Genomic DNA, 15,085 nt, shown 5'->3' with positions numbered 1-15,085 from the left:
ATATCACACTTAAGTGTGAGACAGCTAGTCCCTATTCTTTCTGCTCACATCCATCCACAGATGTGCAGATGTCCACTGCACATTTTCTGAGTCTCAGGACTGTGATGAATCTCTTACAGGATGATGATCAGACAGACGAGAAACCAGAGAAGATGATCGACTGAAGAATAAAGAAAGAAGAAAACAGAATAGCAACATGTCGACCACTGGTGAGAATCAGAGGGATGAAAGTTTAAAATAATTAATCAAGAATATTTTCATACAATTACTGTGAATGAGTCAAATATAATGCAAGACTTGTGTTTCAATACAGTTATTGTTGCTCACAATCCTCCTCGCAGGAGACACAGCAAAGACGAACCTCCTATGAGTAAGTCTTTATCTACTTAAATGCATGAAGAGTGTTTCGAAATTATGGGCAATTTATCCCTATCAAAACACAAGTAATTAACCCCTTACCAGACCACACCCACCATTCAGTTAAGTGGAGTATTAATAACATACCCAAAATAAAAAGGTTGCTGCTCATAAATCATTCTGAAAAGACATAATACACATGTATTTAGAAAGACAACACTTGAGAGTTGACAGTACTCACACAGACTGTTATTAATATGGAGATAAGCTCAAACATAAAAACAAAAAATATTAAGAATATATTTATTAAATGAAAAAAAAATATGAAGAATATATTTATTAAATGTAAAAACATATTATGTGAATATAGTAACTTATAATCACACCTAAAGTGAAGCCACTTTAGTGAAGTGTAGTGTGGTCATGCTTCATTTCAAATCTGAGGATTATATCTCTAAACTTATGCATCATACCAAGCATTCTGTAAGAGCATGTCAGGGGAGTTTTTAAGAGAAGGCAGATAAGATGCTTATCAAATATTGTATTGCCGCATAAACATCCATTTGCAGTATATTGTATGATGTCTAGCAAAGAGACCTGCTCCATTCTTGCTCTATTGTTGTCAATCGACAAACCTTTCACACTTCTGCCAGAAAGAGACTTGATATTCATTATTCTTTTATCATTATTCTTTTGTTTATATTTTAGCCATTATAGCCTTTATTCTGGCATTGGCTTGCCCATCAACACCACATTCATCACACTATGCATTAATCCACCTATTATCTTAAGTTTTGTTAGAAAACAAACAAACAAACAAACAAACAAACAAACAAACAAAAAACATATTCTTGGGACCTTATGTGAATTATTTAAACAAATTATACTATGGAATAGAATCGCTCCTGCACAGTAAAATCCCTGGTGTTTAAATGATATAGTTTATATGGGAACCACCAGCAGGGTGTTAAAAGTAACACTGAAGCAGTGTTAGAGTTTATGAGATAATTAAGTGATTAATTGAGTGATGATTGAGCATTGAAGACGCCTAGTGATAAAAAGCAGAATCACTGAAGAAAAGAGAAACACAAGATACAACTGACTTCCGGAGATGAAATCAACTGAAGATAAAAGACAACATTAAATCTCTGAGATCTTAGCAGAGGAGGATTAAACAACTCCACAAACAGCATTACCAGCTTCACTTATTACTAACTACTTATTGATAATTAATAGAGGTGTAGATGTTGATGTATTATTGGAAATAATAGGTTTTGTAATACCACCATTATGGTGATCAGTGTTTCCTGTAGTTGGGCCGTTTGACTCTTGGCTTTTTTATGCAAATTTGTTGTGTTTTAACAGTGTTTACCAAAACACATATGTTGTTACAAAAGAAGCCAGAAACAAGGATGATCAGGTGATATAGTTTTAACCATCATGAAGTAGAATGATTCACTAATCTCATCACTGACCAAAATGTTTATGTTATTAATAGATTATTTTCACCAACAATAATTTCTTGCCACAGATCAGATATTGTAAATTGTGATTTTTAAAATACATATGAATCTCAACAATGGTGACATGCTTCAAGCAGCAATACATGGTGGGAGTCACCATATTATAAAACTAATGGCCCAAAGCATGCATTTCTGCATTAAACCGTTGTTGAGATTTATATGCTAATTCTTGATGTTAGTGTGTGTCTATAGTTTTTTTTTTTTCTCACAATGTATTTAGAAATTAAAATTCAGAATGTTTGATCTGTGGCAAAAAATATATATATTGATGGTAAAAACGAACAAGTAAATAACAAGTAACCTCTTTTGATCAGTGATGACTTTTATCAAACACTTTATGATGATGAAATATATATCGCCTGATCAGCTTTGTTTATGGTTTTCTTTTGCAACGAATTATGTGTTTTGGTAAACACTGTTTCAAAGACAACCACACACACACACACACACTTCTCTCTCTCTCTCTCTCTCTCTCTCTCTCTCTCTCTCTCTCTCTCTCTCTCTCTCTCTCTCTCTCTCTCTCTCCCGCAAGTTATTTATGTTGAAAGGAATGGCTACTATTCTTTGCTTTTCAACAAATCATTTGCACACACATTTCTGTAAATTTAATATACCAATAGTTACCTGCAACATTGAAAGCTCCGCTGCTCCGGTCTCTGTGTTCAGGGCGAAAGCTCACGTGATTGCCGCCGGCTCGGGATAAATTCGTGCAGGACAGTCTTGTGCCAGCTGCTTTGACGCGATTATCAGGTTAACTGACTCGTAACGTGTGAAATATCTCACGACCTCCCGTGTCCGAACTCGCACTGTGTACGCCCGCCATTAGGTTCAAATATCGCAGACGTGGTTCAACATTCACGGGCTAGCAACTTCTTTGAACCTGAAGTCAACTTCAAAAACACCTTCTACTGGTAGATTCTGGTTATTTTGATCTGTGATTTTGATCTTGCCATCATATCACCGTTAATATCACATGTGCTCTGTGTTATTTTTTGATATGAGGATTGTGAATATTAAATGTCTGATTTTACTCTTTGCAGTGAGGATTGTCCTGCTGGGGAAGAGTGTGTCAGAAAACAGTCGAGTGGGAAACTTCGTATTAGGGCGAGCAGCGTTTGACAGTGAAGCTCCTCCAGATGTTGTAGAGAGAGTCGGAGGAAGACTGAAGGACAGACACGTGACCATCATCAACAGTCCTCAGCTGCTCGAAACACACCTGTCACTTCGTCAGATCACGAAGACCGTGAGAGAGTGTGTGTCTCTGTCTGATCCAGGACCTCATGTGATCGTTCTGCTCCTCAAACATGGGCAGTGTTCAGCAGAAGATCAAGAGTGTGTGGAGAAGGTGCTGGACTCTTTCTCTGAGCAGGTTAGTCAACACACCATGGTGATCACCACACAAGAGCCGACTGAAACCAATGATATCCTACAGAAAATCATTCAGAAATGCTGCAACAGACACTTCAGTCTTCAGAGAAGCAGCTCTCCTGATGATCTTCTGCAGACGTTTGAGGACATTGTGCAAATGAATTATGGACGGCACCTGGATTGTGCTGAAGCTTCACAGTGTTTCACAATGAAGCAACAGGACACAGAAAGACGTGAGTGTGATGATATTTGATGTTTCTAGTGATAAATGAACAGTTTTTAAATGTTCTTCTATCAGTTTCAGAGGGCGTGAAGCTGAATCTGGTTGTGTGTGGGAGCGACGGCACATTAAAATCCTCCATATCAGAGCTGATCCTGCAGCAGACAGACAGAAGATCAGACGTGGATCTTCATGGTCGTGTGATCAATTTGGTGGAGCTTCCAGCTCTGTTTAACCCTCGACTCTCAGAGCAGGAAGTGATGCGTCAGACTCTCCGCTGTGTGTCTCTCTGTGATCCTGGAGTTCATGTTTTCCTCCTCATCATTCCTGACCCTCCACTGACTGATGAAGACAAAGCAGAAATGGAGGAGATCCATAGGATCTTCGGCTCCAGAATCAACAAACACATCATGATCCTCATAATGCAGAATTCAGAGCATCAGACAGCAGAACTCAATGAAGAAACACAGTCTGTCATTGAGAGTTTTGGAGGACGACATCATTTCTTTGGTCCCACCACACAAGTGTCCACATTGATGGAGAACATTGAGAAGATGCTGGAAGAAAACAGAGGAGAGTTTTTCTCCATAGAGACATTTCTGGAGGCACAGATGAAAAAACTGATGAAATATGAAGAGATGAAAAAGAAAAGTCATTCATTAGAGACACATTTATTCTCACAAGGTAATGGCCACCAGGAAATCAGTCTAATACACTATATTAAGTGTTACCAAACTGTCTGTCTGAAGCTTTGATAATGTCCTTTTTCTTCTTCAATATACTTTTTGAAGTCAATTATCAAGAACCAATTATCACTAACAATAACATTGCTACAACCGATAGCATATACTATACAGTACAATATAACAAACAAACAAACCTCTTAATACCAGACAATATGAAACTGTAACAGGCTAAACAAGCAGACCGTATAAAAATACAGGTTTATGTAGATATAAAAAGCATCACTACATCTTACATAATCAAACTTAAAAAAAAACACCTGTAGACTTTAAAACTGATGTATTTCCTCTTTTGCATGTTCAACAGAGAGTCGAGATGATCTGAGGATTGTGCTGCTGGGAAAAACTGGAGTTGGGAAAAGCGCAACAGGAAACACCATCTTAGGAAGAAACGCTTTTAAAGCGGAACAATCTTTTGAATCAGTGACCAGTGAGAGTCAGAGAGAAACATCTGACATCAACGGCCGACGCGTGACTGTGATCGACACTCCAGGACTGTTTGATACTGAACTCACTAATGAAGAGATCCAGAGAGAAATCAAGCACTGCATCTCCATGATCCTGCCTGGACCGCATGTGTTTCTCTTACTGGTTCCACTGGGACGATTCACTCGAGAAGAACAAAAATCAGTGAAAATCATCCAAGAGACGTTTGGTGAGAAGTCTTTAATGTTCACCATAGTGCTCTTTACCAGAGGAGACGATCTGAAGGACAAAATTATTGATCAGTGTTTGGGAAAACCTGGATCTGTGATCAGAAACCTGATTGAAGCGTGTGGAAACAGATATCATGTGTTCAATAATAATCAGACTGGAGACCGAACACAGGTGTCTGATCTACTGGAGAAGATAGACGACATGGTGAACGCAAACGGAGGGAGTTTCTACTCGTGTAAGATGTTCAGACAGATGGAGAGAGAACAACAAGAACAACAGATGAAGATCCTGATGGACAGAGTGGAGCAACTGAACAGAGAAAGAGAAGAACTGATGAAGAAACAAGAGGAAGAGAAAGAGAGAATGAAGATCACGATGGAGGAAGAACAAAAGAATCATGAGAAAGAGAGAAAGAGAAGAGAAGAGGAACTCAAAAGAGAAATAAGAGAACAAGAAAAACTTCAGAGAGAGATACGAGACGAGATGATACGAGAACGAGAGACATTTAAACATGAAATAGAGGAAATGAGACAAGAAAAAGAGAAACTTCAGATCAAATACAACACAGAAATAGACAGAATAGAGAATCAGACAAAGAAAAGACTAGATGAATATACAGAAAGAGAAGAACAATATAAATCACAAATAAAAAAGAAAGAGAGAGAGATCAGTGAGGAGATGAAGAGAGAGCGAGAGGAATGGGCGAAACAGAAACTAGAGGAAAAGACAAGAAGAGAAGAAGAGGATGAGAAAAGAAGAGAGAAAGAACTGAGAGTTTGGGATGAATTTAATGAGAGACTGAAACAAGAGAGAGAGAGAATGGAAAGAGAGAAAGAAGATATTCAATCTAAACATGAAGCAGAAGAAAACAAGATGAAGATTCGGATGGAGAAAATGACTAGCGAAAGAGAAGAACTGATGAAGAAACATGAAGAAGAAAAAGAGAGAATGAAGATGAAGATCGAGGAAGAACGACAGAATCATGACAAAGAGAGAAAGAGAAGAGAAGAGGAGGATAAAAAGAGGTGGGAGAGAGAAAAACTGATTTCTGATGAACAGTATCAGAGACTAAAGAGTGAAATGGAGGGAATAATCAGAGAGAAAGAGAGAATAAAGATTATGATGGAGGAAGAAATACAGAGTTACGAGAAAGAGAGAAAGAGAAGAGAAGAAGAACTCAGAGAGAGAGAAGAACAATTTAAAAGAGAAATTGAAAAAACTGAGGTGCAGATGAGAGACATGATGAGTAGAGAAAGAGAGGAAAGGGAGAAACAGAAACTGGAGGAAACAACAAGAAAAGAAGAGGAAGAGAAAGAAAAACAGATTTCTGGTGAAGAGATTCAGAGACTCAAGAGTGAAATGGAGGGAATAGTCAGAGAGAAAGAGAGAATAGAAAGAGAAAGACAAGAACAGCTAGAGGATTTAGAGAAGAGACTGAAAGAAGAAAGAAACAAGAGAGAAGATCAACAAAAGACTTTTGAAGAGAAACAGAAACTCCTTGAAGAACAGCATGAAGATGAACTGAAGAGAAGACGAGAGGAGTGGAGAGAGGAATATGAGAGAGAGAAAGAGGAGGAGATGAAGATCTGCACTGAAACTGATGATTCACTACAGGTGAGTGTTCAGAGAAACCTGGAGAAAACTAGTTCATGTTCATCCATTTTAACACTATTATAATATTTACTATTCATCCATTATTACATTATAACACTTTAACCCTCAAAAGCTCTAGTTCACATTCTACCTTTCTATTCATAGTTATCTGAATAAACGTTTACATATATATAACACTTTAAACAGCTATAGAAAACCCTGAATAAAACAAATATATTATTGTTTTTATTAATGATAATATATAATTTTTTTGTTTTAGTTTACTGTATCATTGTGTTTTAAACAGGGAGAAAACAATGGAGGAGTCACAGCACATCTATTTCGCAGACTTCATCTTCACGGGCGCCACAATGAACTGAGAGCTGAAGACGTTCTTCAGATAACTGAACATTCATTACAGTCCCATGAGTCTTGTGCTGAAGAGGAGCTGGTTCAGACTTTCATACAAAAACTACTGATGATGGACTACAGAGCAAGATACATTCATGTTAATAAGGCCAATGAACATGATAAAATACAACAAAGAGACACTGACACATCTGCAGACATTGGTGATATATTCCAAGCTGTGTCAATGTATGGAACAAGTCAATCTGATCGCATTCACCCGATGGATGTTCAGATGGCTGTGTTTCATTGTGCTGATGGTTTCCTGAAGCAGCTGATGGTCACTAAACTGTCCCAGTGTCAGTACGCTCTGCCTCTGCTTGTTCCTGATCCATTCACACAACAGATTGAGTTTCCTCTCTGGACATTCAGACAAATCAACAAGAGCTGGAAGATGAGAAACATCAACAATGAAACCATCATTCAAACCCAGCCGGTCTACAAGGCAGAAACTCCAATGGTGTCTTTCTTCAGGTTTGGCTCTGTGTCTTCATCTAAGTCTCAGCTGATGAACAGTCTGATCAATGAGCAACACAACACGTTCTTCCACAGGAACTGCCCAGGCAGCAGCAGAACCAGAGTCCTGATGGATGGAGTGGTGGAGATCGCCTGGTTCTGCCCCTCTGGGAAAAACACGGATACATTTGCTGACTGTGTTGCGTTCTGTAATCTACACGGTGATGCAGGAGATCATGAGAAACAGCTGCAGATCCTCACTGAAATGGCCTCAGTCAATGTTGTTCTTCTACCACAACTGGACAAGAATGACAAAAACATGATAAAACTTCAACAACTTTACAAGGACTCAAAGCCACTCATTTGTCTTTTAACAGAGGATGAATCTGCTTTAACTAAGATGAAGAAAGGGAAATTCAAGATTGGCCTGAAAGACAGAAATCAGTCAGATGTATCTGAAGAGCTCAGAAGAGCCATAAATGATTGTCTCTCAGAATCATCTTCCACTTTCGGACTTGAAGATTTGTCCAAACACTCAGACATCAGAGTAGATGAGGAAGATGACGATGACTGCAGGAGAGGAAGAGAAGCAGCACAGCAGATGATGAGTTTACTGGAGGATAAAGATCTGACAGAAATCAAAGAATCCTTTCTGCCTCATCAGGGGAAACTGTGGCATCAGTGGAGTCAGAAGAACAAAGAACTACATCGACCTCAAGGAGATAATATAGAAATGAAAACAAGTGGAAAAAAAACAGAAATGAAGAAAATCCGTGAACAACAGCATGAATGTGATATCAGTGAGTTTATGATGCACTTTAATAGAAATATGAACTCCCATACTCAACGTGAAACGATGTTTTTTCTTAAATGGCTCAAAATCCTCTTAGATGAACACACATCTGCTGACCTTTCTGCTCTACATCACAATTATGATGAAAAGTGGTCAGCAGTTTTAAAACTGAAAGAGAACAATGTAAAACCTGAGCAATTCAAAGCAGAACAAACTGACCTTGAGAGAATATCTGAGGATCTTCAAGCTGCATCCTTTGGTTTGGAGCACATCATGAGGGAGATCGGCCAGATCTATGAATCATGTTCATCTGTAAAGAAGAACAAGAAAGACCTGCAGTTTCACTTCTCTTCTCTCCCGAGTCTCGCAGCAGAGATGATGATCTCTGGATTTCCACTGGAGCTGATGGATGGAGATGCTGCTCATGTTCCTGTAATCTGGATCTCTGCTGTTATAGATGAACTCAGAGAGAAACTGGGAGACCAGAGAGTCTTTGTGCTGTCAGTTTTAGGGCTTCAGAGCTCTGGGAAATCCACCATGCTGAATGCCATGTTTGGACTCGAGTTTGCAGTCAGTGCTGGCAGGTGCACCAGAGGAGCTTTCATGCAGCTGGTCAGAGTCTCAGACAAGATGAAGATACAGACGAACAGAGTCTCAGACGAGATGAAGACACAGATGAACTTTGACTATATTCTGGTTGTTGATACTGAGGGTCTTCGAGCTCTAGAACTGGCTGGACAATCAATACAGCATCATGACAATGAACTGGCCACATTTGTTGTTGGTCTTGGTAATCTAACCTTGATCAACATATTTGGAGAAAACCTATCTGAGATGCAGGACATTCTTCAGTCTGTTGTTCAGGCCTTCATGAGGATGAAGAAGGTCAAACTGAATCCCAGCTGTGTGTTTGTGCATCAGAACGTCTCAGACATCGCAGCTGGAGAGAAAAACATGGAGGGAAGGAGACGACTGCAGGATAAACTGGATGAGATGACCAAACTCGCTGCTAAAGAGGAAGTCTGTGACGCAGAATGTTTCAGTGATGTCATTAGATTTGATGTTCAGAAAGATGTGAAGTATTTTGCTCAGCTCTGGGAAGGAAGCCCACCCATGGCACCACCAAACCCAAACTACTGCGAGAACATTCAAGAGCTAAAGAAAACCATTACTTTCCATGCCTCAAATTCACATGGCATGATGCTAATAGACTTAAAAGACTGTATTAAAGATCTCTGGGAGGCTTTACTGAATGAACGATTTGTCTTCAGGTTCAGAAATTCTCTGGAGATTTCAGCCTACAGGAAACTGGAGACCAAATACAGCAAGTGGACCTGGAGTCTTCGCAGTGCCATGATGGAAACTGAGAACAAACTACACAACCAAATAGAAATTAAAGCAATTCATGAGGTTGAGGAAACTGATCTTCAGAGAGAACTGAAGAAGACAAGAGAAGAAGTGGAAAAATCAATGTCTGGATTCTTTGAGAAAGACAAAGATAAAGATATACTGATTCAGTGGAAAACATCATTTGAAATCAAAATCAATGAGCTTCAGGAAAACATTGTGAGAGAAACCAAGAGGGAATTAAATGAGGTTCTTCAGCAGCGAGACCTGAAAAGAAAGATTGATGCTCAGAGGACACATCAAGAAAACACTCTCTATGAAAAGAGCAAAGAACTTGCCTTAAAACTGAAAGATAAAGCAAATGATGAAGAAACACTGAATAAAGAGTTTGAATTCTTTTGGAAACAGTGTGTGAATGGGATCAAGTCAGATACTCCTGAAATCAAAGGCATTGATATAATGAGAGATGTGAGAGAGATCCTCAGTGACACCTATAAAAGTGTTTCTGAGGACCAAAGGATGGAGAGCAGAGATATTTTCTATGTGCCCAGTTTTTCAGATTATGTAAAGGTAAAAAGATCAAGTGGATTGTTAACATATACCTTCAGATCAGCTGAAAAATGTGTTCGCGGTTCTCTAACTAAAGAAGATGAAGTTCAAATAAGAGCATTAGTCACAGACATTGCTCAGCAGACAGACAGAATTATTCAATCATTTAACATTTCAAAGATGGGCTACAACAAGAGCTGCATTCAACACCTCACAGGTTACATCAAGGCAAGAGTAGTACAACATGAGGAAGGACCAGTGAATTATGTGTTCAAGAGGCAATTCTTCAGGGATTTGGTTCTTTCCATCTTTAAGAGAGCAAACAAGATGATCACTGACCAACACAGACTATTTAGAGAAACCAATGATCCTGTAATGTATTTTAAGAAGAAGACAGAAGAGTACTATAGTATTTTCCAGAAATACTGTCATGGATCACCATCAGCTGCTATTTTTGGTGAGATCATCTGTCAGAAACTTAAAGAGCCCATTGAGCAGAGTGTCTACAAGAAGACTGCCAGAGATCTGGCTAATGAAATAACATCAAACTGTGAATCACTGAATGGAAACAGATCAAATCTGGAGAAACACATCCTGAAGACACTGGCAGAAGAGGAGGATTTTGAAAAATACATGAACTACATAAAACATCCCAGGGATCACTTCAAGAGTTTCATCAGAGATGAAGTCATTCAGTACATCACTGATAAGTTCAGTGTCAGTGTTTTACCCAAGATGGAGGAGAACATTAAACTCCTGCAGCAGAAGATCATGGGAGCTGCACATGAATCTACTGAACATGTTCAAGTGAACAGAGATGTTGGTTTGTGGTTGAAGAGTTTCACACAGGAGCTCTCAGATGAGCTGATCTTCTCTGAAGAAGACCTCAGTGGAGTGAAACATGACGATGTTGATGTGAAACTCCTAGATGATGTGATAAAGAAAGAACTTCCTAATATAATATTGGACATCAGCAGGGGATTCACAGACACTTTTCCAGTAAAGCTGGACGATAAGTTCAGGCCAGATGAGCTTCTGACTGATCACTTCTGTCAGTGCTGTTGGGTTCAGTGTCCGTTCTGTGGAGCCGTCTGCACCAACACCATAGAAAACCATGATGGAGATCACAGTGTTGCTTTCCATCGAGTGGATGGAATTAATGGATGGCATTATCATCAAACAGAGAATCTCAGTGCGAATTTTTGCACAACTTCAGTAGCAAGTGATAAAAGATTTCATGTATCTGATGTGAGGTTTCCATATAAAGAATACAGAAAAGCAGGAGGAGATTATGCGAAGTGGAGCATCACCCCTGATGACTCTGCACTGTCCTACTGGAAATGGTTTGTGTGCAGATTCCAGAAAGACCTGGAAGATTGTTATAATAAAACATTCCAGGGTGATGGTGAGATTCCACCTGAATGGAGAGATCACACACAAGAAGATGCTATTCAGAGCTTGGATAATTTATACATTGTATAAGAAATCTCAATAGCAACCTCTGTGTTGTTGTCCTATTATTTTCTTTGTTTTTGATTATGATTTTAATTTTTAATCACTTATAATCATTAGTCAGTTATGTAGTTGTCATTTGATTGATAATTTAATCATTTATTATTTGCATTATTATTTGATTTAGATAATTGTATCATTTATTCATATTATTCATTTTTGATTTACATAATTGAATAATTGTATTATTAATTTCTATAATTTTATGGGTTTTTTTGTATTTAGTAGGCCTATTACATATTTTCTTGCTCTTGCAATGATTGCTATTGCTGTTTTATCTTATGATTGTGTGCTTTCAAGGGATGTTTGTCTTCATGAATAAGAGATAAGAGAATGTATCAAGTCAAGGTTTTTAACATCACAGGACGATGTTGTGATGCAGTAATTTTCCATTGCTGTTGCTTGGCTATAATAACTCTGGTTGGATGTGCACTAGTCAGACATCTAAACAATAAATTTTGAGCACTGAAACATAGTCATGAGATTATTCAATAAACCAACTTTTTTCAAACTCATGTTTTCCATCACTTTGTCTCCTGCTCTCTGCACCTTGATTTCTCTGTCCTGATAGAAGATAATTGAGTTTAGGGACAAATCCAGCCCAAGGATTCACCTGAATGTTTTGCTGTGATAAATAAATTAATAAATAAAATAGGACAGAAACAAAAATGATATATATATAATTCTTTAAAATTTAATATAGCATTTTTGTCGCATATAAATGCACTTTAGGCACTGATTTTCAGCTAGGGATGCCATGAAAGTACATTTACTTTTATTAAATTGGGTCATAATTTACTCACCCTCATGTTGTTTGAAACCTGTTTGACTTTCTTCTCTTCAATGTTGTTGTGTAGTCACATCAAGAGAGATCAAATTCAGGAAACGCACATGTCTCTTTATTTAAGCATTGCATGCTCACATACAGACTTTCTCTTCACCTCTTACTGTACATGTGTACCAGTTCCGCACATATTACAACAACTCCCCCTAGTGGGCATTTACCAATCAACAATATTAAGTAAGTACAACGTATACACAAGTTTATGAGCCGTTTCCGCTCTACATCCTAAACTCCTCCCGTCGATGCAACCCACTTCCGTTCTGGCGGTCTGGGTTTGTTTTGCTAGCTAGCTTCGACAAAGCGCTGATATCGCAGTGACATAACAATTACAACATGAAGAAAGGTGGTTCGGGAACGATGTGTGTGATAGTTGGTTGTAAACACTCGAGAAAGCACCTGAACGAGTGGTTAGATAGAGAGTTCTACGACCGCAAACCAGCTACGAAGAGGTCCATGCGCTCCATTGTTTACACACAAACACACTCACACAGTATCGCGCCCGCGCCTCTCTCTCACACACAGTTCGATCGCCTAATTATTATCATCATGGCTCACACACACACACACACACACACACACACACTTTGCACTCTAGCTAAGAAGCCTATGATATAGTTCGGATCGTCAGGAGGACATTCACTGACAGCGCGTTCTCTTTTGTCTTGTCGCGCATGAGTGGTTAAAGCATTTGCGTGAATAAGAGAATGGTCATAACCCTAGCAAAAGGATGACAGAAAGAACAGATGTTGCGTTTGCATTAAATATTTTAACACGTTAAAGCTGGACAAAAATGAATCGGGAAAATATTTTTCTCACGGCCGCACGCCGGAGATCCGGCACGGTGGCGAAAAGTGATTGCATTATTTATTGCAATAAGTAGAGGCTTCAATCGTTTTGTTGTAAGTAGAATAGGCTACTGCATTTTAAGGGGTTAGTTTCGACATTTAAAGGTATTTTAACCGGTAAAATGGTTGGTTGGTACACAGCAGGTAAAACAATGCAGAGTCATAAGGATAATTGCAAAAGAGATCATGTCTTTATTTATAGCTCAGCAGTAAGTCATGTTATAGGTTACAGTCCGTTTTCCAAATACAAACACGTATTCCATCCGCAACAACTTGCTTCTTTTATTTCCTATAATCATGTAAATGTCTTCCCTGATTAAGCTATAAACTGCAAACACTTATTTAGCCACAATTGTTGTTATTATGTTAAAAGAAACATTAAAGTAACACACAGATACATTTGCTATTACTACGGACATAAACTAATAGTTATTTGCACGTTATGTCTGTTTTATCTAGTGTATGACATGACACAACCGACTTTGTTGCTGTGCAGATATTGATATGCCTCGACGGCTTTCAGATTGTCCAATTGCTTTTCCATCTATTGCCATGGATTGCACGAAGTAGGAGCAAATCTCGCTGTACGTTATGCTGGGCCACGTCGTCATGTTAGTGTTCTGCACTGAATTCGGGTGGGGGATAGTAACGCCATCTCCAGTCGTGGAACCGTCGCTGTGTACACCGGCAGACGCTGTGTGCAAACCTCTTCCGGCGGAAATGAAGTGCATTTAAGTAGAGTTATGGCGGCGCCCATGATTTGGCGCGTAAACTTGAGAGAGAGAGTCTTTGTGCTGACAGTTTTAGGGATTCAGAGCTCTGGGAAATCCACCATGCTGAATGCCATGTTTGGACTCCAGTTTGCCATCAGTATGGGATCAAAATCCCGCCAAATCTATTGCGGCCACGGATTAAAAAATAATAAGCGTGAATAAAAAAATAACAAGCATGAATAAAAACTTTAAACACATAAAAAAAATATTTTTCCCCAACCCTCAAACTTGTTCATGTTTTCTTTAAAATTATGTTTTCCTTGGTTTTATTACTCTGTAATTTGCGCTCTCTTTCATTTTCTGCTCATAATTAATTTTTTTGTATACGCTTGTGCTGTTTTTCTCTTCGCTCTTCTTTCCATGTTCTGCGCTTGCTCTTCCAAATGTTGCAGTTCGAGTTTCATGTAAATTAGGGCGGGCTTAAGCGTCACCATTGGTCCACTAGTTCTAGATTGACAGCTCCTCCTCTAGCCAATCAATCGAAGAGGAGAGTTGACGTCACGACTCAAGCTACTGATGCTCACTCGTACTGGGGAAGACAACAGTTTATTTTAAACGTTACACGGACTTTTAAGCAGTAAAGCTATCTGAACTCTGGACATATACAAATAATTAAATTCCTCTTTTTTGAGATAGCCTACATTTTAATGTGCACGCTGGTAATTGGTGTTAAACAATACTTGGCTCATGATGTTAATATGCTAAGGCAGCTCTAAAACATCTTGCAGTTTTGAAACACTACATTTCTTTGCACAAATTAAGTTAAAAACGGCCATTTTACCCGTCTGAAGAATTTAGGACTTTGAACTGTCAACGCTACACACAGCCTACCTTTATATATATATATATATATATATATATATATATATATATATATATATATATATATAATTTTTTTTAGTTCCATTACATAACTAAAATGAACATGTAGCCTTTGTAAAAGAAAAGAAAAAAAACGCACAGCCTACCTGGCGATCGGTTACAGTTAAATACGCCATCCTCAAATATTTTCTTAATTGTTGTTAAGTGATCATATAGGTAGCCTGGTAAATTAATTCTAAGACTAGATGTAGCTACAATATCACAAAAGATTAATG

General features: G+C 38.5%; 1 protein-coding gene across 5 annotated transcripts; it reads left to right on the top strand.

The window, feature by feature from the left end:
- Nucleotides 1-158: 158 nt before the first annotated feature.
- Nucleotides 159-12,035, top strand: LOC130077999 (interferon-induced very large GTPase 1-like). Of its 5 annotated transcripts, XM_056243444.1 has the most exons (7): nt 159-209; nt 314-370; nt 2,921-3,481; nt 3,547-4,152; nt 4,519-6,342; nt 6,376-6,482; nt 6,769-12,035. In XM_056243444.1, exons 1-7 carry the CDS (start codon nt 197-199, stop codon nt 11,494-11,496), a joined length of 7,896 nt encoding a protein of 2,631 aa, XP_056099419.1. In that variant the 5' UTR covers nt 159-196; the 3' UTR covers nt 11,497-12,035. The 5 variants fall into 5 exon arrangements, with proteins under 5 accessions (XP_056099419.1, XP_056099418.1, XP_056099417.1 ...); XM_056243443.1 differs by having other exon boundaries at nt 3,553-4,152; nt 4,519-6,482; XM_056243442.1 differs by having other exon boundaries at nt 160-209; nt 4,519-6,482.
- Nucleotides 12,036-15,085: the final 3,050 nt, after the last annotated feature.

The sequence above is a fragment of the Rhinichthys klamathensis genome, unplaced genomic scaffold, assembly GCF_029890125.1.
Source record: "Rhinichthys klamathensis goyatoka isolate OS25496 unplaced genomic scaffold, OSU_Roscu_1.1 h1tg000799l_1, whole genome shotgun sequence".
NCBI classification, from domain to species: Eukaryota; Metazoa; Chordata; class Actinopteri; order Cypriniformes; family Leuciscidae; genus Rhinichthys; species Rhinichthys klamathensis.
Note: the sequence above shows the minus strand (reverse complement) of the source record. Positions and strands in the feature narration are given on the sequence as shown.

Bases quoted from the DNA above. Each gene is read 5' to 3' on its own strand.
- LOC130077999 (XM_056243442.1), top strand. The intron at 371-2,920 runs GTAAGTCTTTAT...TACTCTTTGCAG, and splicing joins CAAAGACGAACCTCCTATGA to TGAGGATTGTCCTGCTGGGG. The intron at 4,153-4,518 runs GTAATGGCCACC...CATGTTCAACAG, and splicing joins GACACATTTATTCTCACAAG to AGAGTCGAGATGATCTGAGG.